The sequence below is a fragment of the Phytophthora sojae genome, assembly GCF_000149755.1.
Source record: "Phytophthora sojae unplaced genomic scaffold PHYSOscaffold_5, whole genome shotgun sequence".
Lineage (NCBI taxonomy): Eukaryota > Oomycota > Peronosporomycetes > Peronosporales > Peronosporaceae > Phytophthora > Phytophthora sojae.
Genome location: NW_009258119.1, coordinates 5,957,684 through 5,984,402, shown reverse-complemented (window position 1 = coordinate 5,984,402; position 26,719 = coordinate 5,957,684). Strand labels below are relative to the sequence as shown.

The following is a 26,719-nucleotide window of genomic DNA, read 5'->3' as shown; positions in this document are numbered from 1 at the left end:
ATTTTGAGACGTCAAGGGCAATGCCGCATTTTTAGTTTTGCGACCTTTTGACTCGAAACCTCGCGTGCAGATTGGTGATGGCCACAACAAAGAGGTCGGTAGTCCCCGCAGGTACGTGCACTGATTGAGCACCTAGTGCACTCTAAGACGCCTGCTAAGTTGCTATCCAAAGCTGGTACTCGAAAGAAGGTGTTCCGCGCGACGGCAGGCCTGACGATCGACCAGCAGCTGCAGGTGGCCTCGCAGTTGAAAGCGGAAGGTGACGATGTCCTCAAAGTAAGTGTTGGCAAACTGAAGGCATTTACTGCGGTCTGAGTTTGGTCTTAAAGTCGTGCCTTGTAAAGTCCATTCGGCAGATGAAGAAGGCTTCAAAGACTCAGAAGCAGGCAATGAAGGCAAACAAGCTGAAGGTAAATCCGTCCAAGCGGTCATCTCAGCGCTTCGTAGCTCACCGCGTTGTTACAGTTTGAGTGGCTTCAAGAGCACAGCCACCTGAAGAAGCTTGAGGAGGTGACGTGATTCTCCCTACTATTTTACAATTGTTGGGCAATCTCTAACTCAGTTAATTGGTAGAATTGTTCAAAGGAGCTGGAGTCGATGCTTCTACGCATGTACAACGAAGCATCTACAGCGCACGAGTCAAAGAAACTGGAGCCTCAGGATACGCCAAGCAAGTGCAGCGTCAGTACGCCTCGTTCTACACGCGATGTTGACGAAGACAACAACGGTGACGAAAAAGACAATAACTCGACTCCGTCAGAGATATCGGTCGTATCTACCAGTATAATCTACGCCGCGGAGTTGGAAGATTTGATTCGAGCGGAACAGCTCAACCGAATTGCGCTGATAAAGCAGATCGCCTCGGAGCGCGAGCAAGTAAGCAGACATTCTCGTTTTAACGATGACAAGTCCATTTACTGGAGATACGTATGTGCTTATTTATCAGAGAGCGGCACTGAAGCAGCTTCTGTCAGCTTTTTCCAAAGGACAAGGCGCCCATCTAGAGCAAAACAATCAAATGCTGTCGGAAGACATGCAGGTGCTGCACTGCATCTCCATAGACTTGAAATTGCTGCTCACGATCCGATTATTTTTTGCAGGCCAATGTGCGTCAGCTGATCTACGATGCAGTGATCGGGAGGCAAATGGTGGAAGCGACTCTGGAGGAAGAAGTGCAGTCGTGTGAAAAGGAGTTTGATTCTTGCTATCGGAAAGTCTTGGAGACACTTCGGGACGAGGCAAACTCAGTGCCAGCGAGAGCCGAAAACCTCGACGCACAAGAGCAGAAGATCACTACAGTACTCGACGCCACAGGAGGGAATGAATGCCCTGACGAATTGCTGCGAATCGAGGTGATTGAATCTTTTCGTATTGCTTACGCCGAATTCCGTCATGATCTAGCGCAGTATGAGATGGAATTTGTCAGAGCTGCGTCTGCTGATGATGCTGCAGGTAGTATTGAAGCTGCCACATCCAAAAGCGGCGGCTGGTGTGACGCGAATGAGGAACGATTTCTAAAAGTTCTCCGCAGTTACGAGAAGAAGCTCGACACTGGCAAGAAGCCGCAGTTGCTGTATGATCAGGTCGCTTTGGTCCTACCGACTATCTCTCTTGCGGATATTAAGAAGCATGTACGCTTCCACCAGCATCTTCGGTTTTACCATGATAAACGTAAGGACCGCCAGCGTGAGTTGCAGCGGAGGTTGGAAGAGTTACAGAGTGAAGCTGCTACAAAGTTTCGAGTCGCCATCGAGCAAGAGCAGCAGAGGATTCAGAAATTACAGCAGTTAAGTGAAATGCAGGAGCAGTGCGAGCAACGTCATGACTTGGTTTCCAAGTGGCACGTTACGAAAGAAGCCAAAGAGCGGATAGAGAGACAGCAGCGTGAAATTGAAGAGATGGTGGAGGCTCAGCAACAGCAAGAAGAGGCGCTTCGGCGGAAAAGAAAGCACGATCAGCAGAAGCTCGCTGTCGACGAGTACAAGTACGGCATCTTAGTTTGCTTCAACAGTGACGTGGATCTTACATTTATCATTCGTGTGTCCTGCAGGAAAGATAAAGTTCTTCGAAAAATGGCTGATGAAAAGTTATCGATCGAGGAGGAGCAGCAACGTGAAGCAGAACGAGCACTTCAAAGCGTTGTCAACGCTGAGCGGGTCCAGTATCGTCAAACTGAACTCCAGGTTTGTCGATGCTAAGCCATCTCGATGAATGCTGCATAGTATCTTGACAGTTCGTGTGCGTTTTTGTCAGCGCAAACTTGAGGATATGAAACTCGAAGAGCTTCATAAGGCCCAGCTCGAAGAGCAGCGGTTAGCGAAATTGAGCGAGCTGAAGGAGAAGACGCCGTACGCCCAAATCATCGCGAACATAACGGTACTCCGAGTAAAGCTGATGGAATTTTTGAGCTACAACTTACTCATGTTTTCCCCCTGTTTAGCCGGATCCAGAACGCACCCGACAAGAGACTGCAGCTTTTCGTGCGAATGTTGAAGCTGCTCAAGAGGGTTTGCCACTCACCGTACGTTCACTGTCCCGTTCCTATTTTGCTCTGGGTATCTAACATTATTGCACCGCTCCAAACATTTAGGAAACGGGACTATTTCCCAGTCATGGCTACGACTGCGAGACGCTCTTCAAGAATGCACGATTCAAGCTGGGGATTGCTCTGCGGGTAGGCTCCAACCAGTCTCGTTATTTGATCCCCACGCATCGCACTAACCTGCACGCTGCTATTTGTGTAGAATGCTGGGTTGAATTCCAGCGAATACGCTCGGCAAGCGCTTGCAAACGTCAAGGTTTGCAACGTAGGAGCCTATCGAAACCACGTAGCAGAGTCCACAAAACTGTGGTAAATGACGCAATCTAGGGTAGAATTTTGACTAGCGTATATATTTACAAGAAGATCTCACGCGCGAAGTCACGCTACATACCTATCAGCAGGAACTCCCAGATCACGCAGTAGCTTCGTCCCACTCGCAAGCTGCGCGTTCAGCTTGTGCAAGCTCTTCATCGCCCGCTTACGCAGTTCAAACTGCTCCTTGGCTATCGCCTGAATCGATCTCTCTACACGCTGCAGTCTCTCGGCCAGTTCCGCCTTCGACAGCGCCGCATTCTGCGCTTGGATCGAGTTGGAGGCAGCAGCTTGTCGTCGGTGGGTGCGGTTCATCCATCGCACGCAATTCATCTGACTGCGCCGGCTCCTCTTCTCTGCTTGAGTCGAAGCCTTCACGTTCTGCACCGCCTCTTTAAGTTGCGCGCGCTCCGTCTTCAGCTCCTGCAGGGAGGCCAACGCCTGGGCAAAGCCCTCGTTATTGGTTCGGAACCTCACCAGCACCACGTGAGTGTCTCGGTACCACAGTCTCCAGTCGATTTCGTTATGAACCTCCAATAGTTCTCCGTCCTCGCCATAACTGGGTCGGCGTGTGTCTCCTGTCGCCAGCAGGTTGCGACTGGCATTGCCTCGCTGCAGCCGACAGCTGAGCACTCCGGAGTCGCCTCGAAGCGCGGCCTGACCTTTGGCCAGCAGCGTCCGAGCGTGTCGCTGCCAGATCGGCCCCATATGAACTCCCTGCTCGACATTGCGAGCCACACCCGCCACACGGCAGAGCTCCCGCACGCCCAGAAAGCCCCAAATCTGCTGCTTGCACTCGTCCGCGAGCTCCAGCAGCATTGCCTTGGGCCTCGGCTTGGTTCCTGAATTTCACGGTCTCCGATAAGGTTTTGGCAATTTTCACTTCAGAAATGAAACGTTAGCGTGACATTCAAGTTATTAACCGTTACGAAACTTAGAATGGCTACATTTAGAACGACTTCAACGTGGTGAGACCCATTCTTGACTTGCAGCGCGGATGACGATCACGGGCGCGGCACCGGCGCATTACGACCCGAACTTCGCCTGTTGTGGCGGCTGCTCCTCGTCCAAGCGCGCGGACGCGTACAATGACAAACTGGCCACGGGGTCGCTCGTGTTCATCTGGGACATCAAGCTCAAGACGGACCCGCAGCCGGTGTGCACGCTCACGTTTCCGTACGACCCAGCGCTGAATGAGCAGGTTGGAGAGCGGAGAGTGAGAAGTGGGCGCTTGGTTGGCACGAGTTACCCGATCGACAACGACTACGATTACCTCTGCTGCGAACAACGAGGGCAGTGCCTCGCACTAAACGAAGACGCGTCGGGCAAATGTCAGTGCGTCAAACGCTGGGGGTTCACAGGTGATCACTGCCAGGACAGCGGTAAGGAGACTGTTGGGCAGGCTGAGGTCGATGAATGTTTTCTTACTTCCTTTGCTTTTGCGCAGTGTATGACATCGCGGAGGTTGCTAACGCAAAAGTGTTCCCGAACGCAACCAACTTGTCGTCTGTGGACCATTTGTTACCAGACCTCCGTGCGTACTTACTCTCATTCGACTACGACTCAGCCATCAGCAGTGCTTCCACATCGGACACTTCGTCAGGATTTCTCGATATTTTGGAAACGGGTTCCTACCGGCAGTTTGGCTGGGCTACGACGGCCTACTTCGTCCTCGCGGCGGCATTTTTTGCGATTTCATTTATTTTTCATCTTTTGTGGACATTTTGTTTCTTCAAATGCGGGTGTCGTCGGCGCAATCCTCTCGAGAAGCCAAAAATCTACAGCAAGCTGCAGAAAATTGTGTGGGGCACTTTCATGACATTGTTTCTCCTCCTGGGCTCGGCGACGGCTATCATGACTTTGTTCGTGCTGCACAACGACATCGAACCGCTTGTAGCAAAAGTGTTCACACTCCTGAACGACACATTCCCAAGTAATTTGTCCACATTTGAGGAAAACTTCCTGTCGCCAATGGATGAACTCCTCGCAGATGGATACGAGGACTCCAATGGAGAATCGTTCCTCCTTCCAGACATTCAGGAACGTTCACTCACAGACTTGGAATTGCACGTATTCTTGGACAAGCAGAGCTACGCGGAGGACGTCATAGGCAATCCCGTGTTCGATCTTCTCGACCCTCTTACCAGCTACTCTGTGCTTTATCCAACAGTCAACAACGACTCAGTGGACTGCGAGTACATGAACATTACGCAGCCGAGCGAACTCTCTCGAATGACAATAGGAGGACAAACGGGCTGCTTCAAGTGCAAAACGTGCTTAACCATCGTGGATCTCGTATCTGAAGCTAAGACGTCCTGGCGTAAAAATATTTTTGAGGTGCAGATCGACATGCTTACGGCTAAGCACCAGCTTGAAGATTTCAGTTTAGCACGTAAAACACTCACGCCTGCAATCCAAAGTTTCCTCGACAGAATGCACCTTATGTGCAGTGACTTCCTCGTAGTGAACGGAAGGCTTACTTCTGGGTACGACACTGTTGCAAGTGAGATTCGACAATTCTCACTGTTCGGCCTGTACGCTCTCTGTGGCCTGTGCGGAGTTGCTTTTATCCTTACGATAAGCGCCTTCGCCCATGGAATCTTGACCGGTCGGCGAAAGGTTGGGCGTGCTGCGTGCATCTTCTCTGAGATCGCGTTCTTGGTGGCTCTGATTCTCGTCGGACTGCTCTACACTATGAGTGTCATGGCGCAGGATGCGATAATCGTCCTGCAACGTCTTGATCAGAACACGTACGCTTTTCTGCCTTCTACACAGTCTGCCGAGGATGTGAACAGGCTTCTCTTCGATCAAAACTTCGTAGAGGCAACCGATATGGTGGAGACTCTGGCATTCAGCGATACCATTCGCGTCCCGCCACACCCAACGCCAGCGAACGATGATCCTGATCGATTCAGCTTCACTGCGTTGTATGACATGCCGAAACTCTTTGCCTTGGAGAAACTTACTGCGGATTCGGACCAAGCATTAGTCGAGCTGTTTGCATGGAGCCAAGACTTTGCAGAGTCCCACTACGACCAACTTAAAGTGCTGGCCTTGTCAGATTCCGATGTCCCCACTCCCTACAATGCAACACTTCATCAAGACTTGCTCAACTCGACAGTACAAACGCTAATGGACCCAGACGGCGACGGCGAGCTTGTGACTGCAGACGACCTATTGACCATCCAGACCGTCTTCAACGAGAGCTGGCGGGGCGTCCCTGACGAAGGAGTCTCCATTAACAAGGATATCCAATCCGAATGGCTGGTCGTCGCGCAGTTGTACTTCCAGAAGCAGAAACTCGAATCTTACGTCGCTGCCGTCTCCAGCTTCATCGCCAAAATCCATCCCCTTCTCGGTAAGTCTGATAGAATAATAATCGTGTAGACCCTCCCGTTCTAAACAACTCTCTGCCATAGACGACCTACGGGTGAAGACCGAGGCAATGGAAGACGCCGAGTTCCAGCTCAAGATGCCGGTCGAGTTCGTGACCGACTCCGTCCGCTCCAGCAAGCTCGGCGACTGCAACTACAACGGCAACTGTGGTACGAATCAATTTGCCCCCACCGAAAATTCTGCATCATCTGATCCGACTCTTTTCGTCTACAGCTTGGTTCCGAGCTGCACTGAACGAGCTGTTCGAGCTTTTCCAGCAGATTCTGCTCAAGGCCGAGCGCGCCTCCATCACCTGCGCCGTGAGTGCAGTCGCTCTCTTGCTCGCAGTGCTGAGCACCAACGCATTCACGTCTCGGCAGCGGCGGGTCGTGGTCAAAGTGTACTCGTCCAACTAGACCAATATCCACTGACTCAGACATGCAACACACCAACATTCTGCGAATCAACTCAACTTGCTGATTGAAGGCACCACCATAGACGCAAAGTGTAGGCACAACTGGCAAAACTCAGTTTTGCTGCGTGGATATTTTCATTTCTCAAGAAACTAATAGGGTTCACTATTCGGGTGATTAATCGCCCAATCAGAGCATAAGACGCTGCATCAAGTCAACTGAGGACGCTCATTCCCCAATTCTCCCCGATGTACGCACAGCCGCCGACGTACTACGGGCGCGAGCGCTCGCTCTCGTCGCCGTCCGCGCCCCCCGTGGACAACCGCAGCTCCGGCTACCAAGTGACGCCCCAGGCGCCGCCCACGGACCGCCGCGGCTCCTTCCAGAGCCTCTACCCGGACATCGGCCAGCACAACCCGCAGCCACAGCAGAATTACGCTCAGCCCCACCAGAATTATGCTCCACCTCCTGCTGCTGCCCCCGTGCAGCAGCAGCCCGCCCCATTCCAGCGCGAGCCGACGTTGCACGGCGGCTACGGCCCCGTGCAGCCCGGCAGCTTCGAGTCGTCGAGGAGTTCCATGGCTCTGATGCCCGACGGCCTGGCCCCGACCCCGTCCAGCATCGTGGAGCTGCGCTTCCGCTGCAAGGGGCTCAAGAAGTCGGACTTCCTGAGCCAGTCCGACCCCTTCATCGTGCTCTACATGCAGGAGGCGCAGAAGCGCGGCTGGCGCGAGGTCGGCCGCACCGAGACCATCCAGAACTCGCCCGACCCGACGTTCGCCAAGAGTGTCCAGGTGGATTTCTTCTTCGAAGAGGTACAGAGACTGAGAGTCGAGGTCTTTGACCGGGACAGTTCGTCGGAGCGACTCGCGGACCACGACTTCCTCGGCTGTGTGGAGATCACGATGGGCCAGTTGATGTCCTCCAAGGGACAGTCGGCTGTGCTCAGGCTGCTGCAGAACGACAGGGACAGGGGGCACGTGCACAATCTGTCGGGGCACGTGGTCATCGACGCTGAAGAAGTGTCCACCTGCGCCGACATGATCAACGTTCGGTTCACGGGGACCAAGCTGGACAACAAGGACGGCTGGTTCGGAGCCTCGGACCCGTTCCTGAATATTTATCGCCTACGGGACGAAAACGCGGATCCGTTAACCACTACGTCTTGGAGTCTGGTCTGGAGGAGTGAAGTGGTGATGAACGACTGCGACCCTAAGTGGCGTCGAGCGACGCTGAGTGTGCAGACGCTGTGCAACGGAAACTTGTCGAGACTACTGAAGATTGAGTGCATGGACTGGGAGAAGAATGGCAAGCACCAGTTCATCGGCAGTTGCACCGTCAAGGCGGCGGAGTTCGTGACAGGAGAGATCCGCAGCATGGAGCTTATCAATCGCGAACGACAGGCGAAGAAGGGCAAGCGGTACAAGAACTCCGGTGTGCTAGTCCTCGAGCAGATTGAGTTGTTCAAGAGGCATACGTTTGCCGAGTATCTGCGTGGTGGATGCGAGGTGAGTCTAATCGTCGGTATCGACTACACGGCCTCGAACGGCAGTCCATCGGACCCTTCGAGTCTGCACTACACTGGAGCGGGCTACCAGGGCCAGTTGAACGACTACCAAGCTGCCATCTCTGCGACGGGCGCGATTCTGGAACCCTATGACTCGGACAAGCGCTTCCCCGTCTACGGCTTCGGTGGCTTGGTCAATGGAGCTGTGAATCACTGCTTCCCGCTAACATTCGATCCGTCACAGCCTGAGGTGGAGGGCATCAACGGCATTATGAGCGCGTACTCCAACTCCTTCCAGTTTGTGCAGCTCCACGGGCCGACTATGTTTGCGCCACTGGTGCATCAGGCTGCGGCTATTGCAAGGACGTTTTCGGCGCCGGCGGAGCAAGGTGGCGGTGGCAATCTCAAGTATTTCGTGCTTCTTATCATCACGGACGGCGCCATCATGGACATGCAGCAGACGATTGACGAGCTGGTGCAGGCCTCGACGCTCCCACTATCGATCGTGATCGTTGCTGTGGGCAACGCAGACTTTACTGCTATGAACGCGTTGGATTCGGATGACAAGTTGCTGGTGGACTCAAGGCGGCAACGCGCTGCGCGTGACATGTACGTTCATTGAGACTGTGTCTTTGTTGTGACGAATGGGTAGAGGTCTAACTGTATTGTTGTTTTGCTACAGTGTCCAATTCGTCCCCTTCAACCAGTTCCGCCGGAACCCCGCTCGACTAGCTAAGGAGACTTTGGCTGAGATCCCCACACAATTACTGCAATACTACAACATGAAGGGCATCCAGCCGCGAACGCCACTGCAGCGCCAGGGAACTAGTTACCTCGTGAGAAGCTCCATTAGCAGCGGACTATCCGGTGCATTAGACGTGGAGGTCTAGTCTAGACTCTCGCAAATACCCCCGACAATAGGATTTTGATTTTATCTCCAATCTCACTAGTTGTCGTTCTCGAACCAAGTCTGAAAACGAGAGATTTTAGAGCGGTAAATTTAGCGCCTTCCCTGGACTGCAAAAAGACGTCACCACGGTTGTTCACGACCGTATTTTCATTTTCGGCGACGCACCTGATCCGTCACGCAGTCGGTCGGGCTGCCCCTGGCCAGCATTGCGGTGGAATCGCGACACGATGGCGAAGGCACGAAGATGATCCTGCAGTTTCTGCTGGCTATGATCACTATAACCTGAATAACAATTGTACATTTGAACGAGTAGAGCCCAAACAAGCGAGACGAACTTCAAGGCGCTGATGTAGTGATCGCAGTTCCCGGTCTGGTTCGTAGATCAGCTATAAGCATTGATTCCTTTGGTAAGTTAAGGTACTAATGTCCTTTAACGTTGCGTAGGAGTCGGTGTCGGAGGATGCCCCAAGCACCTTCACCGATGTCCCTGAAGTGTCAACGGCGCCTCGTATCGACAAGGTGAAGTGTTTGTTGCAAAATACATAAATTACCGGCAACAAGCTCACATGGTGTTTGCGTTGCAGTCCATCTTTGACCTGCCGATGATGTCGGCTCGCACTATCACGAACGTGGCTCAACAAACGATCATTGCCGGCGCAGAAAATGCCAAAAACAACCACGAGACGTTGAGATCCAACTTGGTGGCGCTGGGCCTTGTGCTCTCGTACATAGCGGTGAGCATTGTTGTCTTCCACTTTGTCGAAGACTGGACGGTCGTGGACTGCGTCTACTACGCGATGGTGATCGTCACGACCGTGGGTTATGGCGATGTGGTGCCCAAGACAACAGCGGGGAGAGCGTTTACCATTTTCTTCGCCTTCTACGGCATCTGCACCATCGGTGTGGCTCTGGGTCAGCTGGCCTCCTGGTTCCTTCAACGCCAACGACACGTCACCAAGATGGCTACTCAAAAACTACTCAGCAACGTAGAGAATGCCGCGGCTACAGCCACTGGATCTAATACATTGGAGGACAAGGAAGCCAGAATTCGCAAGAGAGACAAGGCCAAAACCTACTGGAAGCGGTTCCAGGGCAGTCTACCCAGTTGGGCGCGTAGGATCTTCTCGGACAGCAACAAGGCGCTCTTCCACGCCTTCGTACCCATTGTTGCGTCGATTCTAGCGGGCTTGATCGTGGGGGCTATCGAAGGCTGGCCAGTGCTGGATTGCTTCTACTACACGCTGATCACCATCACGACGGTTGGCTTTGGAGACCTGTCCCCGACGTCGAAGAGCGCTCGCATTTACGCCATCTTTTACCTCCCACTGGCTGTCGTGACGGTGGCGCATGGCATCGGATCGATCCTCAACGAGCTCAGTGCGAGGTCCGTGATGAAGACCAAGATCAGCATGAAAGAGCTGCTGGACATGGACGCGGACGGCGACGGCAAGGTCTCGCAGCTCGAGTATCTGTGCTACATGCTCGTGAAGCTCAACAAGGCCGACCAGGACGACATTGACGGGATCATCGCCCAGTTCCACAAACTTGACCGAGACGGCAGTGGGGAGCTGGATCGCGACGACCTCGAGCGTCTAGATCGCGAACTCCAGCGCCAGAACGAGGAGGACAACGAGTAGAGCGAAAGCTAGCTATTATGGCTTACCTACACACAAAGTATAACTAACTACATTTACACATTCTATAGTATTTAATAGTACTGTAGATGTGAATTGCCAACGTGTAAGACTGTGAATTGCCAACGTGTAAGACTGTGATCACCGACGTTATCCAACTGCGTGATACAGTGCTCGGCTCAGGATCACTGGTATGTTCTCGTTAGCTTCGGATAAAATGCTCTCCTTGTTACGCGTTGGCATTGAAGGGCCGTCGGAAGTTTGTTGCAAATGCGAGCTGGGGCGTACATGTATTAGAGCGATGTCCAAGTAAAAAGTCGATCGATTATTTGGACCTGTGGTTTTTCACGACAAAAATAAATCGGCTAGAATAAATCGTCGGAATGTCCAAACTGCGCAGCTGGTTTTTTTGAAAACCTATCTAATCGAATAATATGCAATCTATCAGTTGTTTCCCTTCCACTTCAAGATGCCGTCTAAGGTTTCCGCTCTCGCTGCCTCTGAGGCAACTACGACACTCTTATTATTAGAACACATCACCCAGTCGCATTATCCAATGGAAGGTATGGTATTTTTTTTCACACGTACGCTAACATAGTAGCGATTCACTGCTGTTCACCCACGCAGAATTGTTCTAGCTGCACGTAGTTAAACCATTGCAAACCTGCTCGTCCCAGCCGGAAAAGGGCGTCGATACTCCTCGTCGCGCGCTTCGTTACTCCACATTGGGGACATGCGGCATGTGAATCTGAGGGGGGCCGGGCCAAAAACAGGGGGGTAAGTCTGTATGCGGCTCAAAAATAGGGGAGTACGTCGATCCGACAGCTCAGAAATAGGGGGCTAAGTGTGATGTCTTCCCAAAATCTGGGGGGGTGCCCCCCTAGTTTAGAGAAGGCGGCATGTCACATGCCGCCTTCTCTTCGAGAGTTCCGTGTCATCGACGCCGTTATCCTCCACTTTACACGCCCGCTCTTCGTAGCAGGCCCAATCGCCGATCAAGCACTCCTCAGAGATGCGAGCTCCTTGAAAGAAGGCGCAAAGATCGCGCGGGTCCTGCAGCAAATGCGCGAAGACCTGGAGGAAGTCGAGCTCAAAGTCGAACGAGACGATGCGGTGCGTCTTGGTATCAAAGGTGAAGTTGAACTGGCCCTCGTCATGGAAAACGCGGCCCAACATCTTACTGGCGATGCGCGGATATTGGCGCATGGCCTGAGGGAACATGACCTCGAGCGTATCCTCAGTCACAACGTGCTTGTAGCTGGCGTAGAACGTCACGATGGACTGATCATCAGTGGAGAGGACTTTGGAACGCAGGTAACGGAACTCGAGACCGGAGAGAGCTTTCGTGTACTGTTCCCACTGGTGCAACATCACGTCGCGTCCGGCGAAGCGGCCGATAACGATGTCCTCGTCCATGGCTTGCATGACGAACTGCACAGCGTCAATAGCGGAGCCTGGGTGGTATCCGTTCTCGAACACGCGGTGGTACTCCATGACTGCCTTGACGTAGTAGCCGTCGAGTGCGTCACGCCGATTGAAAGTGCGGGCGTTGAGGATCTGCTGGTACTCGACGAGCCGCTGGATCTCCTGCTTGAGATCCATCACGTCCAGCTCCAAATTGTAGAGCTGCGACGCCTGCGAGTCGCGCGTGCGCCACTTGAGCTTCTTGCGATGATAAGAAGCGCGCCTTGCTGCAGCGAGCGCCGCGACGGCCGGTACGCGCGGGGCGAGCACCTGTCGAGTCTGCACGGGCGTCACGTCGAACGTCTCGGCGATGGAGTTCGTTGTGTGGATTTACATCTGGGAAGGGAGGGGCGAAGGTCTCTGTTAGTGCGAGGCAAGTTCGCAACTGATCCCAGAGCTCCGGCTGTCGGGCGGCCGGACCAAGAAGACTCACTATTCGCTTCGGTCGGTTTTTCTTTCGATTGATTCATCCCACCGCCAGCAAAGATGCGCGAGGGCAAGCACTCGTATTACACTTGCCCGCGTGGCCAGTCTTGGCTTCGGCGTTAGCTTTGAGTTGGGCCTTACTCCGTGTTGATGTGAAAGCTTTTAGCAGCGTCTAGTTGGGGTAGCTATTAGCTAATAGGCGATCAAGTTGAGTACGAGTTAATCCTGCACGTCGTGTTCACGAGTTGACGAGTCGAAGAGCTCGAGCTTCGGGCAAAGCTGGACCCAAAAGCGTTGAGCGTTATATATGCGGCAGTTTGATCCTAGAGGTAGTACGTGTCGTCTGCAGTATCATTCAGCGCGACTCGACCAGCGGGCGAAGGCTGTCGGTGCTCCTGGTCGTAGCTGTCGTACCCCCAAGGTAACTTCTCCTCGTACTCGAGAGGGAACGCCGCCTTATCTTCAACCTGTGCGTCTTCGTAGCTGTCGTGCTCTGTCTTAGCCTCAACACCGTCGTAGCTCGCATGGTCCCCGATCAAACACTCCTCCGAGATGCGCGCGTCCTGGAAGAACGTGCTCACGTCGCGCGGGTCCTGCAGCAGTGGCGCGAATTCCTTCATAAAGTCGAGCTCGAAGTTGAACGACACGATGCGATGCGTCTCTGAGTCGAAGATGAAGTGGAAGCGGCCTTCAGGCTGGAACACACGCCCCAAAATCTTGCTGACAATGCGGGGGTGGCGGTGCAGCGCCTCCGGGAACAGCACCTCGAGCGTGTCCTGAGTCACCACGTACTTGTAGCTGGCGTAACAGGTCACGATCGTCTGTCCCTCCCCCGAGACGACTCGGGACCGGAGGAAACGCACGTCGATGCCCGAAAGTGCTTTCGTGTACTGTTGCCACTGGTGGAGGATCACGTCGCGCCCCGAGAAGGGTCCAATGGTCATGTTCTCGTCCATGGCTTGCATGACGAACTGCACCGCGTCAATAGCGGAGCCCGGGCGGTAGCCCTTCTGGAACACGCGGTAGTACTCCATGACCACTTTGACGTAGTAGCCGTCGACAGCGTTGCGCTGGTTGAAGGCTCGCGAGTTGAGGATCTGCCGATAGTCGACGAGCCGCTGGATCTCCTGTTTGAGATCCATCACGTCCAGCTCCAAATTGTAGAGCTGCGACGCCTGCGAGTCGCGCGTGCGCCACTTGAGCTTCTTGCGACGATATGGAGCGCGTCTCGCCGTAGCTAAGGCGGCGACGGCCGGCACGCGCGGAGCGAGCACCTGTCGAGTCTGCACGGGCGTCACGTCGAACGTCTCGGCGATGGAGTTGGCTGTGTGCATTTGCATCTGGGAAGGGAGGGGCGAAGGTCTCTGTAGTGCGAGGCAAGTTCGCAACTGATCCCAGAGCTCCGGCTGTCGGGCGGCCGGACCAAGAAGACTCACTATTCGCTTCGGTCGGTTTTTCTTTCGATTGATTCATCCCACCGCCAGCAAAGATGCGCGAGGTTGAGAGTTGCGGCTGCGACCTCACGTTACACTTGTCGACTGTGAGACCGGCCGGCGCGAGTGCTGGGTGGCTTCGTTTCCCAAGACTTTTTGCATCGTGTCCACCTCGCTTGGTATCCAGTACCTACCTTCTTGGGGGTGTCAAGGCGATGAACTCGAGCCATGAGTAAATCCGGAACGTCGTCTACAGGTTGTTGACTAGTCGTTCAGACGCGGCTGGACCCAACTCTTTTGTGCTTTTACAGAGGTTAGACGTTCAATTCTACGACAGCTTGATCTCTTGGAGACGATGCAACTTCGACCAGCTGAAGGTGAAGCTCAAGTTCTAGTAAGTTGTGTTGGCGAGAGCGATTACAAAGGCTCGCTATTGCTGGAATATCATGCGCCGAGGATGTGGCCGAGCTGCAGCTTGTGGAGCGCGGGAGACTGCTGCCCGCCGTCCGAGTAGATGGAGATCCGGTACCGCGCCTTCTCTTCATCGTCGCCGAGCTGGAGAACGGGGTAGCAGCTAGTGTCTCCAATGAAGAATTGCTCGGCGATTGCTGCGCCCTCGAACAGCACGCAGAGCTCGTTCGAGTCTTGCAGCAGACTCGCAAACACCTCGAAGAAGTCCACTCGGGTGTCGTAGCACACAACGCGGTGGGACTGCGGGTCGAACGTAAACGTGGACACGCCGGCGCCTTGGAACTTTCGCCCCACCAGCTTGGCTCCGATCTGTGGCTGCTCGGAGCGGATCGCGGGGAACAGCGTCTGGATCGTCGTCTGCGAGATCTCGAACGTGTACTCGGCGGTGGTCGAAACGATGGTGACCTCATCCGCTGACGCGATCCGAGACTGTGTGAGCGTGCACTGCAGCTCTGGGAACGCCGCCGTGTAGCGCGCCCACTGGTCCAGTATCACTTCATAGCCGACGAAGCGACCCACCGACACCTCCTCGTCCATCATGTGTTTAGTGAACTCAAGTGCGTCCTCTGAGCTCAGCGCTCCGTTGTCTGCTGCGTCGGAGTGCGGGTTGTAGCCGCGCTCGAAGACTTTGTGGTACTGCATGACGCGCTTGAGGTAGTAGTCGTCCAGCGTCTCGCGCTGGTTGAGCGTGTGCGTGCGCAGCACCTGCTCGTACTCCTGCAGCGCCTTGATCTCCTGGCGCAGGTCGTGCAGATCCAGCTCCAGGTTGTAGAGCTGCGAGCTCTGCTGGTCGCGCGTGCGCCACTTGAGTTTTTTGCGTCGCGGGCCCCGAGCCGCGGCGGCGTCGGCCGCCACTTGAGGAACGCGCGGAGCCAGGCGCGGGGCTTTGGCTTCGTTTTGCTGCTGTCGCATGGCTGAAGTGGGGAGGAGAGCTGCTTTACTTTACGAACAGCGTGAGGGGTCCGTGACGAATTGGAAAGTGAGTCGGGCCCGGACCAAACCACTTAACATATTTCGCGAGCCGAGCCGGGCTGCCGGCTGGAGGACCGACCTATGCCGCTTCTTGGGAAGCGGTCGGCGGAAGCGCTGGACTGATCTCACTTAATCGTGAGCGGGAGACCGAGATGCGACCGTAACTTCGGGCTAGTTTGAGTTCGATTAGAGGATTTGGCGCGCGAGTTCAAGAGCGAAAGCGAATAGCGAGCAAAGAAGTGCGAGGTGGTGAGTCGCTCATGGCGTTAAACGTCGGCATCTCGCTGCAATTTGCAGGAACGTCTGGACTCCGAGCCCCTGCTCAGCGCCGTATGCTAGAACTTGTATAATACTGCCTTCGAGATTGTACCGCAAGTCGCAGAAATACGCAGCGCTTCGTTGGAGCGGGGCTTATCCACCGCACAGTTCTTGAGGGCGCTCTGCCGAATGAGCACGGGAAATTCAGGCCGCCGGACAACTTTGCGCCTGTCGCCAGAGCAATTCAGCGGCGCCGAGGTGCCCCCGCTGGCCTGAAGCGATTGCGTCCCAAGTCGGGGCTCCCAACCAGCCAGGAGCTGATCATTCCTGCGGTGCTGTGCAGGTTTGCTGTATTCGATCGCTTCATGGGAAAATGTATCATATTTTGCCACGTAAAGCAGCTAAACGGCCCTTCAAGAAAATTCAAAGTGCAGTTTCGCCGACGTCATCGGTACAGTTCACTCGGAGAGGCAAGCTCCGACATCAGCAATCTGGTTGCCGTCTTGCCGTGATTACATCCGCCCCGCTCGGACGGTCATGTGCATGGAGGCACTTTACTGTACTGCATCGCTCCTGAGATCGTACGCAACCTGCATGCCTGCGCTCAGCGATTTTCCATTGTGCTCTTCGTCTCGAAGCTGGCGGTGCACTCGGCAATTTAAGAGGCGTGCAGCAATCTTATGTCCACGCAAAATGCCGTTTCACCGGCAGAATACGCAACCTGTGGCGTTCCTGCCGACGGCGGGGGCATCTAATGGATAGATCGCCCTCTGCTTGACAGTTTTCGCTGTCCCTTGACGCTGGTCGCATCGCCGCACAGTCTCCTCGACGGAGAAGACTACTGGTATGCCGAGCAGCTCCTGAGCTCGACACCATTTTGCCTTGCCTTGTTCGACCGGGGGCGGGCCGCTGCGCTGCGTCTGCTCTCAGGCCTCATCCTCGATGTAACTACACGAGCAGACGCCCAGTACTACGGCTTCGCGCCATATGTCCATGTATCGAACAACTACTGTACTCTAAGGGTGGCGTGCCGGTGCCGATGCTAGCCGTGCTGACTCGCTCATTCTGAATCTGGCGAGGAAGAGACCAAGGACTCAAGGGGAACATGAAGGTCAGCTACACGGTGCTGGTAGTGATCGCGGTGGCGCTGCTGGCGGCGCTGCCAAGCTCGAGCGCTGAAGTACGTCAGCAAGTGGCGACTAGCGAGATGAAGTGGGTCCATCTGCGCCGGGCTCTACACGAATCCGCGACGATTGTGGACGCCAGCGCCGAAGTGGAGGACGCCGAAGGGGAATCTGCTGACTCCGACGCGGATTCTGTTGCTGAAGAGGAGCAAGAGTTTGACGAGGCGGAAAAGGAGGACAAGACGACCCAAGCCCCGCCGACGAGCGACGCGTCGAGCGACTTGGTCTCTGAAGAAGAAGAGGAATTCAACGAGCAGGCAGAAGAAGAAGACGAACACGAGACCGAAGCCACGAGCGCGCCGACCAAGGCACCAACGAATCTGTCGGAGTCGTCGGATGTGCCTGAAGAAGAGGAAGAATTTGACGAGGAGGAGAAGGAGGAGGACCAGCACACGACGACGACGACGACGAGTGCACCGACTGCGTCATCGGCAGAAGCCGACGAGGTCGAACAAGAAGAAGAAGAGAATAAAGAAGTGTACACAAGCGGGTCTAGTGCTGCGGTCGCGCAGTCGACGACGAGTCCGCCGACCGCGTCATCGGCAGAAGCCGACGAGACCGAACAAGAAGAAAACGAAGAGAAGACTGAAAAGTCTACAAGTGGATCTAGTGTTGCAGTCACACAGTCGACGAGTGATGCGGAGCCGGTGGCAAGTGAGAGCGTGCAGGAATCGTCCGGTACTTCCTCGACGGAGTCGACATCGGTCACGGAGAGTGAAGCAGGCAGCGAGTCTGACAGCGACGACAGTGACGAAGCATCCGACGCCTCCGACAGCGACGACGACTCGTCCGAGAGTGTTGATGACGAGAGTGACGAATCGTCGGAAGACGCTGAAAGCAACTCGGTAGATGCGACGTACGAGGCTGAAGGAGGGGGACCGAAGCCATAAAAGAAGTCGGATTCATCCCCCTCCGCAATGAAATGTCTTTAGGGTGATTGTCCAATTTCATAGATACAATTTCTAGTTAACTCTCGGTGTATTCTATCTGCATAGGTGAGGTCTTCCTCTTGATTTTATTAGCGTTTGCAGCGACATTGGCAAGTGCATGTCTAGAAGATTAGAAGATCCTGCTTCGATTTAAAGTAATTACCGCTGTAAATTTAATCTCGGTTGCCATGAGACAATCGCGCCAATTTGTAGGCGTTAACGGCCTTCAAGAACTGCAATGGATAGGCATGCTGGAAATGATTGTATTCAGAACAAGCTGTGTGTCAACCCGGCGCTCCTTACACAGGTTTCAAGTTCCTCCTGGAGATCGAATCGGAGCAGTCCGTCGCTGTCATCCGCGACAAGCTATCCGTGTAGTAAAGGATGAATATCCAGCCAATAATCACAGTTTCGATCGACCAGCTACCATCGGAATTTGGAGTACCCTCATTCCCATTTCTCAACTTCGATCCACGATGAAGACGTCACTGCAGTCTCAGTGTCAATCGATGCCGCTTGGTGGCCATTTTGCAAGGGTTGCGACGATTCTTATCTCGCGCGTACGTGTCGTCGATGGCTAGACGAACGCTCTAACGCTGACTAGGTTTCAGTAAGTCGATACGTCTCAGTGGAATAATAATTTTTCCGAGTCCTGATACTGCAACCTGGAGCGAGCCACCAGCCTTTGAGATATACTATCTTTTATTGCTATGAAAACATTGTCAATCATGGCAAGTTTATTGTTTGAAAAGTGTCACTATCACATCACTTTTGTCCTTAAAACGCAATAAATGCAATGATTTACGCATTCGCGTAACTCTAGGGGAAGTCCCAATTAATCCTCGTTCCTTGGATAAACTAAGTCCTTGGAATAAACTGTTATCTCCTACAAAACGAAGGACCAAATTGACTCTCCTGATCACCTTTCATGATACTTTGGCATCATATCATGAAGATTCAAGAAAATATCAAAGTGCAGTTTCGCCGACGTCATTCTGCCTCGGTACTGCGCACTGTGGTGGGGCGTGGGCTCGAAGCGAGCACAGCATCTATTTGTCGCCTTGCGGTGAACTTTATGAGGTCCGTATGGTCATTGGCATGTAGACACATACAGTATCATTCCAGAGATCGTAAGCGGACTCAGCGATTTTCGGTACTATTCGCCACAAGTTTTTTTTCTTAAGAAAAGTGTATCGTTGCACTCCAGTTTTTTTTAAAAGAGGCGCAACAATCTTATGTCGACGCAAAATGCCCTTCCACAGGCTTCATACGCAACCTGTATTACTGCCGGACGCAACTGAGGCACTTGGTGGCTAGATGGATAGGCGAGCTGGTCGAGCTCGATACTATCTTGTCTGGTGTATGTTCGACCGGTGGGCCGACCGCTGCGTGTACTCTCCTGTCTGCATAATCCTCAACGTGACTACACATGTAGACACCTCGTCGGAAGAAACATTGCACCTACTGTAGTGGCATGCCTCGCCGATACTCGCCGCGTTGATTTGCTCATTCTGCATTTAGCGAGCAAGGATGCACGATACACTTCGAGAGGAACATGAAAGTCAGCTTCACACTGCTGATGGTGGCGGTGGCGCTACTGTCGGCGCTGCCTGTAACTTCAAGCTCAAACCCTGATGAAGTACGTCAGCAAGAGGCGACTACCGAGATGAAGATGGTCCATCTGCGCCGGGCTCTGCAAGAATCGGCGTTGATTGTGGACGCTGCCATCGAATCGGGGATCATGTCGACCGGACCCCCGCTGAGCGACGCAGAGGGCTCTGAAGAGGAAGCGTGGACTCGAGCCCCGATTTCGACTCGAGCTCCGAGATCGACTCGAGCTCCGAGGATCGACTCGAGCCCCGCCAAGCGATTGGCTGGACTCTGACGACATGATCATGCCGACCAGACCCCCAACCAGCAACCCCTCAAGGGGCAGAATGAAGTGGAAGATACCTTCTCGACTCCGTCGCAATAAGAAAAGTTGACAGCACGTCGACAGCAAACGAAACTTTGTAGAGGACCCCCCCCTCCCCCTCCCTTCGTGAATTTTTTTTGTGTTCAATCCAAATTCAATGTTTACAATTTCTAGCTAGCTCCCTAGCTCTCAGTGTATTCTACATAGGTGAGGTCTTCCTGTCGCCACTGTTTGTCCTCCTCGGTCCAGCTCACCTTGCCAGCGATTTTCTCGCCGATCTCGTGCCTCATAAAATACTGAAACACCGGTTTCCCTACCATCATCTCGATCTTGTTGGCATTCGCGTCAACATTGGCGAGTGCTTGTCGGACTCGAAAGCTCGTGGCTCGCTCCAAGTCGCAGGGTAGAACGCCTGTGTCTTCCACGATTGTCGTCGTCTTTGACAGCGTCTTCCCCAGGTGCTTGATCACCATATCGGTTTGTGTGGGTCGGCACACTGTAATGCACCCGAAGCCTTCATCTCGCAGGGCAGAGTGGCTAAGTTTGACCACCGTGTTGCAACCGCAGACGTACATGACATGGAATCGGTACCGCGGGAAGTGCGACTCGCACATTTCACGGACGTGGGTCAACGTACTCAGGTAGTCGAGCACTCGTCGTCGAGTGATCTCCCATTTGTCAACTTCGATCCAAGATGAAGACGCCACGGCAGTCTCGATCAGCGCCAATCGATGTCGCTTGGTGATCATTTCGCGAGGATTGCGACGATTCTTGGCGCGCACATAAGTGTCGTGTGATGGCGAGATGAACGCTCCAACGACTGGGAACTTGTAGTTCGACTCGACGTATTGCCGCGCGACGTAGAAAGCTCGAATGTGGAGCATGTGGATCGGGTTGTACGCTCCGCTGGAGACCAGGACGATCACGTCGGTCTTCTTGGACGGCGAAGAGGCAGGAGACGAAGCAGGAGCCTCTGAATCAGCGCTTGAGCCTTGTAAGTGCTCCAGATTCTGAGCAATTTTGAGCAGCGGGTACTGGATGCTCCAAACGGGATGGTGACTGGGTAGCGCTGGTCGAACTAGACTGCGGTGCTTGGATGGAGATCCGTCCTTTACAAGAACTGAGAGCTTGTCGCGGATGACAGCAACGGATGGCTCCGACTCGATCTCGAGCAGGAACTTGATGACGTCTCCGATTTCAGCGTCCACTAACTTTTTAAGTAGCAAAAGCTGCAAAGTCGTCACGAATCAAGTTAGCATCCACACTGTATTACGCGCAGGCAATACACACCAACGCACCTCATCTTCCGGGATCGTCGCAATCGTGCTAAGGCGTTTGAGGTTCTGGTACAATCGATTTCGCTGGGATATTGCGAAAGTTGCCGCTTCTCCTTCATGGCCGATTGTTATCTTGGTCTCTTCGTGGTGCGGGGACGCAGCAGAAGGGCTGCAGCTACCTTCCGCTGTGGCGTTCGCTTCAGAGCTTTCGACGTCGGTTGGGCTGATATCATTAGCAAGATCAGGGCTGCTGGCAACAAAAGCCATAGTTTTCCCCTGACGAGGTGTCGCGGCTTCGGTGTGAATTCCAGCAGGTGGAGACCCCAGCGGAAGTATCGCAACCACGTTTCGTGATGTAGCGGCGGGTGCCGTAGCAATTCGATCACTCATCGTAGAGACCCCGGCGAGAGCGTGGATAGTTTTCAACTCGCAGGTGGACTTTACACCGCTCATCTGAAGTCCTACAGCAGGAAGCTAAGACACGTCACTAGATACGTCAGAAAAATATGATAGAGCAGCATTACCAAAGGTGCACTTACCAGCTCCGCATTCGGTCCGGCAACAGGATCTGCTAGTGGTGGCAGCTTGGCTTTACTCGGAGTGAGAGCTTCGATTTGGTGCTTGGCAAGTTGCTGCTCCAGCTCCAGCACGCGGGACTTCAGAGCGTCGAGCTCCGCCATGGTCTTCGCTAACGAGCGCGGTGTGAGCGTTTGCAGGTTCGGATCCTGCTCTAGCCGGAGGATTTGTCGACCGTTGGCGTCATGATGAGCAAAGCCAACGTCGCCGTTCTCTGCTGGCAGCGGAGTGGGCAACGTCCGCTTCCTCCTCATGGTCCGCGCTCAAAGCTGTCCGTCAATCCGTTACAGGTGACACGTCGGCTCATTGACCAAAGCTCAAAGCTCCACTATTATTTTAGACGGAAGTATTACGGTTTGTTCGAAGTCTTGGGCGTATCCACGACCTCCAGCATGATGTCACTGTAGCTGCCGGACGTCTTTCGTCGCAGGACGTTGCGGATGCGGCGCTCGGGGTCGTTCTCGCTCATGTTGTCGTCCGACGTGACTCGGGTCAGCATCCCCTTCACCTGCCGCAGAAACCTGCTGCCCGCTGCTTCCGACTCGACGCCCGAATTGCTCCGCGTCTTCTGGTTGCGCTGGTGGAGCCCCTGCGGCGTCAGGTAGATGTCTCCGAACAGCACCCACTGCTCTACCACCGCGTGGCTCGTGATCCAGCCGTCCGCTGTCCTTGTCAACGGCACGGGCACGGCCCCACCCTTGGAAGCCATGAGCTCTTCGACGTGGTGGCGCCCCACGATATACATGGCCACACACGCGCACACGAGGCCGAAGAACATCATGCCCGACGGGAACGTGAAGGTGCCCCAGTGGTAGTCCACCTGCTCCAGCAGCATGAGCTCTCCGCTCACGCCCGCCACCAGCGCCAGCGAGTAGAGCACACTGGCCGCCAGCTGCCAGCGCGTGAGGCGGTAGATCCCCGAGAACTCGTTGTACAGCACGAGCAGCAGCGCGCCCGTCATGAGCAGCTCGAAGGCGAAGAGCGGCGCGAACACGACCCACCACGACAGCGGCAGCTGCGTCAGCTCGGGCGACCCGAAGCGGCGCTGCGTGTCCGTCTGGTACGCCAGCAGCAGCGTGAACACGAACATCAGCACCCAGCACACGCCCTGCATCCAATAAATAAAATAAAACGTTGGATATCTCCACAATTGACACAAAGATACTTTTCTCTCTCTCTCGCTCGACGCACCGGCAGCGTGCTGTCCGACCGGCAGAGCAGGTAGCGCACGACGAAGGCCACCTGGATGACCATGAGCGGCGTGTAGCAGATGTAGAGACTCGTGGCCGCCGCCGTGTCCTGCAGACTGGCGCAGAAGGCCAGCTCGCTCCAGAGCAGCAGCACCGAGAGCGGGAAGCTGATGGCGTAGACCAGCACGATGCGGCGCAGCAGAGGCAGCAGCGGCTCGTTGGACATGGACTCGACGTCGGCCCAGCGCCGCAGCGTCTTGGCGTGGCGCACGCTGGCCACGTGCGCGTAGAGCATGGCGGCGTTGGCCAGCCAGAAGGGCGCGAAGACCAGCCACCAGTTGACGCGCGCGCCCAGCACGCCCTCGAAGTTGAGCGACACGAGCGCCACGCCCACGACGCAGCCCAGCGCGTAGAGCAGCACGCCGTTCAGCAGCGCGGCCAGCGCCTTCTCGGCGAAGACCAGCGGCTGGAACTGGCCCCCCGAGTCCGACAGCCGCCCGCCGTCGCTCGCGGGCGCCGGCATGGACATGTACGAGCCCTCGTACGACGCCGAGTCGCCCTGCCCCAGCGCGCGCAGCAGCGGCGACCGCTCGCTCGGCGCGCGCGGCAACGCGTCGCAGCCCCCGTTGCCCATCATGTCCACGGGCCGGATCATACACGGCGAGATGATGAATGAGGTGAATCACCGTTCTGAATTGCCAGCGGGTCGGGAGAAGCGGCGGGGAGCGGGGTGGGAAGGGTATGTGTTATCAGCGGTTGGGTAGGTAATTAAGGTAGATATGTGGTGCACATTTAGACTGTTATATGTATGGTTAGAGGTACTCAGATAGATTTGAGCGAGATACTGTACGCTTGGACTACTGGGTGGCGACGTCTTTCCCGACTTGAGACGATGCCACTGCATTGGGGCTGTAGGGCAAGATGGAGACCAGGGCTGTATTGTATCCACGACGGGACCAGCAGCTGGACCTCTGCTGTAGTGTAGCCATGTCGTTATCAGGTCGGGGATGGACATGCCGTTGCCGCTGGTCATCGCCGCCTGCCATTTCCCCGCTCCTCTTTCGCGTCCCCTCCGCCTCGGAGTGTGCGCAGTAGACGCTCCTGTTCCAGCTTTTCCTGGTTGATGCGGTCCTCGTTGCCCTTGAGCCGACTGCGGAGCTGCTCGCTCTCGTGCTGGAACTGCGCTCGGACGCGCACAGTGGCCGGGTCCATTTCATGGTACAGTCGCGCGTGGTAGGCGTCCACCTCAGCTCGGAGTTGCTGCTGGAACTGGGCTAGCACCATTTCACTGGTCGGAGCTTGGTCCTCCGCGCGTCGTCCACCGTTCAGACTGTTGCCGCCGGAAAGCTCACTACGCTTTGAGCACAGCAACACAAATTGTGGCAGTACCTGAGAGTGCACTGCTCCTCGACGAGCCATGTACACGTGGCCACCTGACGGTGAAGCAGACCACGAGCCACGGTCGCCCAGGTTAAGTTGCAGGAACGCTGATGGCGGTGGTGGCAGTACAGATCCTCGTGGACTTGCGAGACTGTGCAGTGCTTCCAGTGAGCCTAAACGCGCCTTCTCTGGGTGGAACAGCTCAATTATCTGCGGCATTCGCACTTGACACAGCAGCATATTGAAGCTCTCAACCAGGGAGGATCCGTCAGTAGAGCTGAATTCAGGAGACGCCGGGGCTGAGTGAGTGTCGCCGTCTGTCTCGTCGTCACTTAGCGGCTCCAACTCACCGACTGTACCCTTGTAAAACTGCAACGCAACCAATGGGTTGGAGAATAGAAATACCCAGCCATTGCTCGAGCTGTTGTCGTCGTCGTTACCACTTGTGGCTGAGGTTGGAGACACCACTCCGTTTTGCAATAGCGATATCACTTCGTCGTCGTCTGCCACCAAGTACAGGTACAGCTCACTGCCCCCGGTACCTCCTTCGATATCCGTTCTCGCCGCGGCAGCTTCAAACGCTTCAGTCAAGTCACCATGGAAGAAGCGGTAGATCTGTAAGATGTGGACTTCACGGTCATCCTGATCGCCCATGCCGTACAGTGCTTCCTGCTGGTTTGTCGGTCTTCGAAAACCCTCGGCGATGTATCGATAGTCCGGCATGTGCTGCAGTAGCTGCTGAAATGCAATCTTGCCTGGAAATGCGTTCTGCAGCGTTGCAATTGTGAGCGCTTGGTTTTGTTCGGCCATTGCTTCCAGCTCCATAATCTCGTAGTCGCGTTCTTCTTCAAGCAACGCTCTCTCCTCGCGCTCGCACTGCTCCTTAATCGAAGCGCAAAAATCTTTTTGGAGTTTGGCCACATTCTCTCGCAGTAACTGAGCGTTTTGCTCGCGAAGCTGAAGCTGCCTCCGCTTCTCCTCCTCAATCTGCGACTGTCCAGCGGTAACGCACGCTTCGACGTCATTCAGAGCCTCGATGAGCTCTCGTTGCAGCATTTGGGCATTTGAGATGCCGCGCTCTTTCCTTGTAGAAATGGAGCGCAGCTCTTGCTGATAGGCAAGAGTTAGTTCGGCTAACTGATCGTTGAATTCCATGGACTACAATGCAATATACATTTCAGTGTTGGCAGATATAATGTTACACTCAATTGTTTCAACCAGCGCTAACCTGTGTGAAGAACTGGTCTTGCGCGGTTGTTCGCTCATCACTACCCACGAGGGTTCCGTCAAGCTGACGTAGCTAATTGTTGTATACAAAGAAAAACAAGCACAGTTGTCAGCTCAAAACTATCCCATCTCATGACATCTGCGAGTGATAGTGGCGAGGCTAGACGTACTTGCTTCAGAATCGTGATGGCGAAGGATCGGTAGTCTGGGTGGGCAACAACTGGGTTCGGGCCAAAATGTTCGTCGGCGAAAGTTAGCTGGCGCAGTACGACGAGTTTCCGAAGGTGCTCGAACTCGTCCACATCGCGGATACGGTTATTCGCCAAATTAAGCCTTTGTAGGTTCACGAGCTCGGCGATCCCGCCGCTTGTAGCTTTCAGCGTCTGAATTTTGTTGCTCTTAAACAAAACACAGGAGTTAGAGTTAGGAAGTACGGTAATTTCTGATAGAAAAAATCGCCCGGTGCTCTCTCACCTGAAGCCACAACTCTCTAAGATCCGTGCAAAACCCAAGGTTCTCCACACGTGTGATGCAGTTATCATACAGCCACAGCGTTTTCAGCTTCCGACAGCTGAATTCAGTTACGAAATAAACGTTATCCAGCCAGGTAAGCTCACGAAAGCCATGACAAAGATACCTTTCGAGCCCCTCGATTCGACTAATGCGGTTCTGCTGCAGATACAAATGTCGCAGTTGACGCAGCGATGACAACCCGCTCATTCGAGTGAGGTTCTGGTTGCTCAGACACAAGTGGGTGAGCGAGGCTCCCACTGGTTCGAGGTTGGAGATCACCTCGAGGTTGCAGTTCACCACTACAGCCAAGCACAGAATAATTAACTGCCAGCACACCACATTCCCAGTGATTAAAGCAATGCCCTCTTACTCGTGAGCTTCTGCAGATTCCTGCACTTGACTAATGCATTCCCATCGATACGCTCAAAGCTGCCGAAGATCACTTCGATCTCCTCCATCTGCTCGTGCTCGGCCTCGCCCGTCGTTTCGGTCTGCAATTGAGCGGCAACGTTAGCGGTGAGAACTGTCCAGGATGGGGGGGACGAAGCACATTGGAAGGCGACGTACGATGGTCGCGGACGTGAAGACGCTCGAGCCATGCGGAACGGCCATGGACTTCAGGATCAAGTATGTCGTTTGAGGATCCACTCGAATTTGGAAATTATGCTTCACTTTTAGAGATTCGGGCGCCATATTTAAGCTTTTTGTTGGGTTTGCGACGTTTGATCCTGGGATGGTATTATCGGCTGCAGCTCTGGACACCGCGCCATCGCAGGCCCCTACACTTTGTCCGACACAATGTAGTCCACAC

The 26,719-nt window shown here is 54.5% G+C and overlaps 12 protein-coding genes across 12 annotated transcripts; 5 read left to right on the top strand and 7 right to left on the bottom strand.

Annotated features, from left to right (window-relative positions):
- Nucleotides 1–77: 77 nt before the first annotated feature.
- PHYSODRAFT_316293 (hypothetical protein) lies at nucleotides 78–2,855 on the top strand (the record flags this gene model as incomplete). Its single annotated transcript, XM_009531707.1, has 11 exons — nucleotides 78–111; nucleotides 137–276; nucleotides 345–410; nucleotides 574–876; nucleotides 947–1,039; nucleotides 1,101–1,984; nucleotides 2,051–2,183; nucleotides 2,254–2,376; nucleotides 2,441–2,521; nucleotides 2,591–2,674; nucleotides 2,745–2,855. The coding sequence occupies 11 exons, from the start codon at nucleotides 78–80 to the stop codon at nucleotides 2,853–2,855; spliced, it is 2,052 nt and encodes a 683-aa protein (XP_009530002.1).
- A 12-nt stretch (nucleotides 2,856–2,867) lies between these two features.
- Nucleotides 2,868–3,673, bottom strand: PHYSODRAFT_560750 (hypothetical protein; the record flags this gene model as incomplete). Its single annotated transcript, XM_009531706.1, has 2 exons — nucleotides 2,868–3,348; nucleotides 3,454–3,673. 2 exons carry the CDS (start codon nucleotides 3,671–3,673, stop codon nucleotides 2,921–2,923), a joined length of 648 nt encoding a protein of 215 aa, XP_009530001.1. The 3' UTR covers nucleotides 2,868–2,920.
- Nucleotides 3,674–3,851: 178 nt separating this feature from the next.
- On the top strand, nucleotides 3,852–6,645 carry PHYSODRAFT_505097 (hypothetical protein; the record flags this gene model as incomplete). Its single annotated transcript, XM_009531705.1, has 4 exons — nucleotides 3,852–4,236; nucleotides 4,302–6,212; nucleotides 6,274–6,399; nucleotides 6,464–6,645. 4 exons carry the CDS (start codon nucleotides 3,852–3,854, stop codon nucleotides 6,643–6,645), a joined length of 2,604 nt encoding a protein of 867 aa, XP_009530000.1.
- Nucleotides 6,646–6,890: 245 nt separating this feature from the next.
- Nucleotides 6,891–10,696, top strand: PHYSODRAFT_334425 (hypothetical protein; the record flags this gene model as incomplete). The annotated part of the gene is made up of 5 exons (XM_009531704.1): nucleotides 6,891–8,758; nucleotides 8,832–9,033; nucleotides 9,373–9,432; nucleotides 9,504–9,578; nucleotides 9,644–10,696. The coding sequence occupies 5 exons, from the start codon at nucleotides 6,891–6,893 to the stop codon at nucleotides 10,694–10,696; spliced, it is 3,258 nt and encodes a 1,085-aa protein (XP_009529999.1).
- An 882-nt stretch (nucleotides 10,697–11,578) lies between these two features.
- Nucleotides 11,579–12,487, bottom strand: PHYSODRAFT_504878 (hypothetical protein; the record flags this gene model as incomplete). The annotated part of the gene is made up of 1 exon (XM_009531703.1): nucleotides 11,579–12,487. A coding segment is annotated over one exon (909 nt), but the record flags the coding sequence as incomplete, so codon positions are not given.
- Nucleotides 12,488–12,906: 419 nt separating this feature from the next.
- On the bottom strand, nucleotides 12,907–13,923 carry PHYSODRAFT_262368 (hypothetical protein; the record flags this gene model as incomplete). The annotated part of the gene is made up of 1 exon (XM_009531702.1): nucleotides 12,907–13,923. One exon carries the CDS (start codon nucleotides 13,921–13,923, stop codon nucleotides 12,907–12,909), a length of 1,017 nt encoding a protein of 338 aa, XP_009529997.1.
- A 537-nt stretch (nucleotides 13,924–14,460) lies between these two features.
- On the bottom strand, nucleotides 14,461–15,399 carry PHYSODRAFT_334423 (hypothetical protein; the record flags this gene model as incomplete). Its single annotated transcript, XM_009531701.1, has 1 exon — nucleotides 14,461–15,399. One exon carries the CDS (start codon nucleotides 15,397–15,399, stop codon nucleotides 14,461–14,463), a length of 939 nt encoding a protein of 312 aa, XP_009529996.1.
- A 1,398-nt stretch (nucleotides 15,400–16,797) lies between these two features.
- PHYSODRAFT_286467 (hypothetical protein) lies at nucleotides 16,798–17,763 on the top strand. Its single transcript, XM_009531700.1, has 2 exons — nucleotides 16,798–17,154; nucleotides 17,304–17,763. The coding sequence occupies exons 1-2, from the start codon at nucleotides 16,823–16,825 to the stop codon at nucleotides 17,371–17,373; spliced, it is 402 nt and encodes a 133-aa protein (XP_009529995.1). The 5' UTR covers nucleotides 16,798–16,822; the 3' UTR covers nucleotides 17,374–17,763.
- A 1,622-nt stretch (nucleotides 17,764–19,385) lies between these two features.
- On the top strand, nucleotides 19,386–19,715 carry PHYSODRAFT_262365 (hypothetical protein; the record flags this gene model as incomplete). The annotated part of the gene is made up of 1 exon (XM_009531699.1): nucleotides 19,386–19,715. The coding sequence occupies one exon, from the start codon at nucleotides 19,386–19,388 to the stop codon at nucleotides 19,713–19,715; it is 330 nt and encodes a 109-aa protein (XP_009529994.1).
- Nucleotides 19,716–19,927: 212 nt separating this feature from the next.
- PHYSODRAFT_509104 (hypothetical protein) lies at nucleotides 19,928–20,968 on the bottom strand (the record flags this gene model as incomplete). The annotated part of the gene is made up of 3 exons (XM_009531698.1): nucleotides 19,928–20,068; nucleotides 20,117–20,651; nucleotides 20,706–20,968. Coding segments are annotated over 3 exons (939 nt in total), but the record flags the coding sequence as incomplete, so codon positions are not given.
- Nucleotides 20,969–21,947: 979 nt separating this feature from the next.
- On the bottom strand, nucleotides 21,948–23,425 carry PHYSODRAFT_262383 (hypothetical protein; the record flags this gene model as incomplete). The annotated part of the gene is made up of 2 exons (XM_009531697.1): nucleotides 21,948–22,706; nucleotides 22,790–23,425. The coding sequence occupies 2 exons, from the start codon at nucleotides 23,423–23,425 to the stop codon at nucleotides 21,948–21,950; spliced, it is 1,395 nt and encodes a 464-aa protein (XP_009529992.1).
- Nucleotides 23,426–23,817: 392 nt separating this feature from the next.
- Nucleotides 23,818–26,507, bottom strand: PHYSODRAFT_316285 (hypothetical protein; the record flags this gene model as incomplete). The annotated part of the gene is made up of 7 exons (XM_009531696.1): nucleotides 23,818–24,076; nucleotides 24,155–24,417; nucleotides 24,679–25,326; nucleotides 25,566–25,793; nucleotides 25,870–25,966; nucleotides 26,033–26,207; nucleotides 26,279–26,507. The coding sequence occupies 7 exons, from the start codon at nucleotides 26,505–26,507 to the stop codon at nucleotides 23,818–23,820; spliced, it is 1,899 nt and encodes a 632-aa protein (XP_009529991.1).
- Nucleotides 26,508–26,719: the final 212 nt, after the last annotated feature.

What these genes read in the sequence shown, in the direction of transcription:
- PHYSODRAFT_286467 (XM_009531700.1), top strand. Translation starts at nt 16,823, where the DNA reads ATGAAGGTCAGCTACACGGTGCTGGTAGTGATCGCGGTGGCGCTGCTG. An exon ending in GAAGAAGAGGAATTCAACGA is followed by an intron (nt 17,155 to 17,303) that starts GCAGGCAGAAGA and finishes ACACGACGACGA; the next exon opens with CGACGACGAGTGCACCGACT.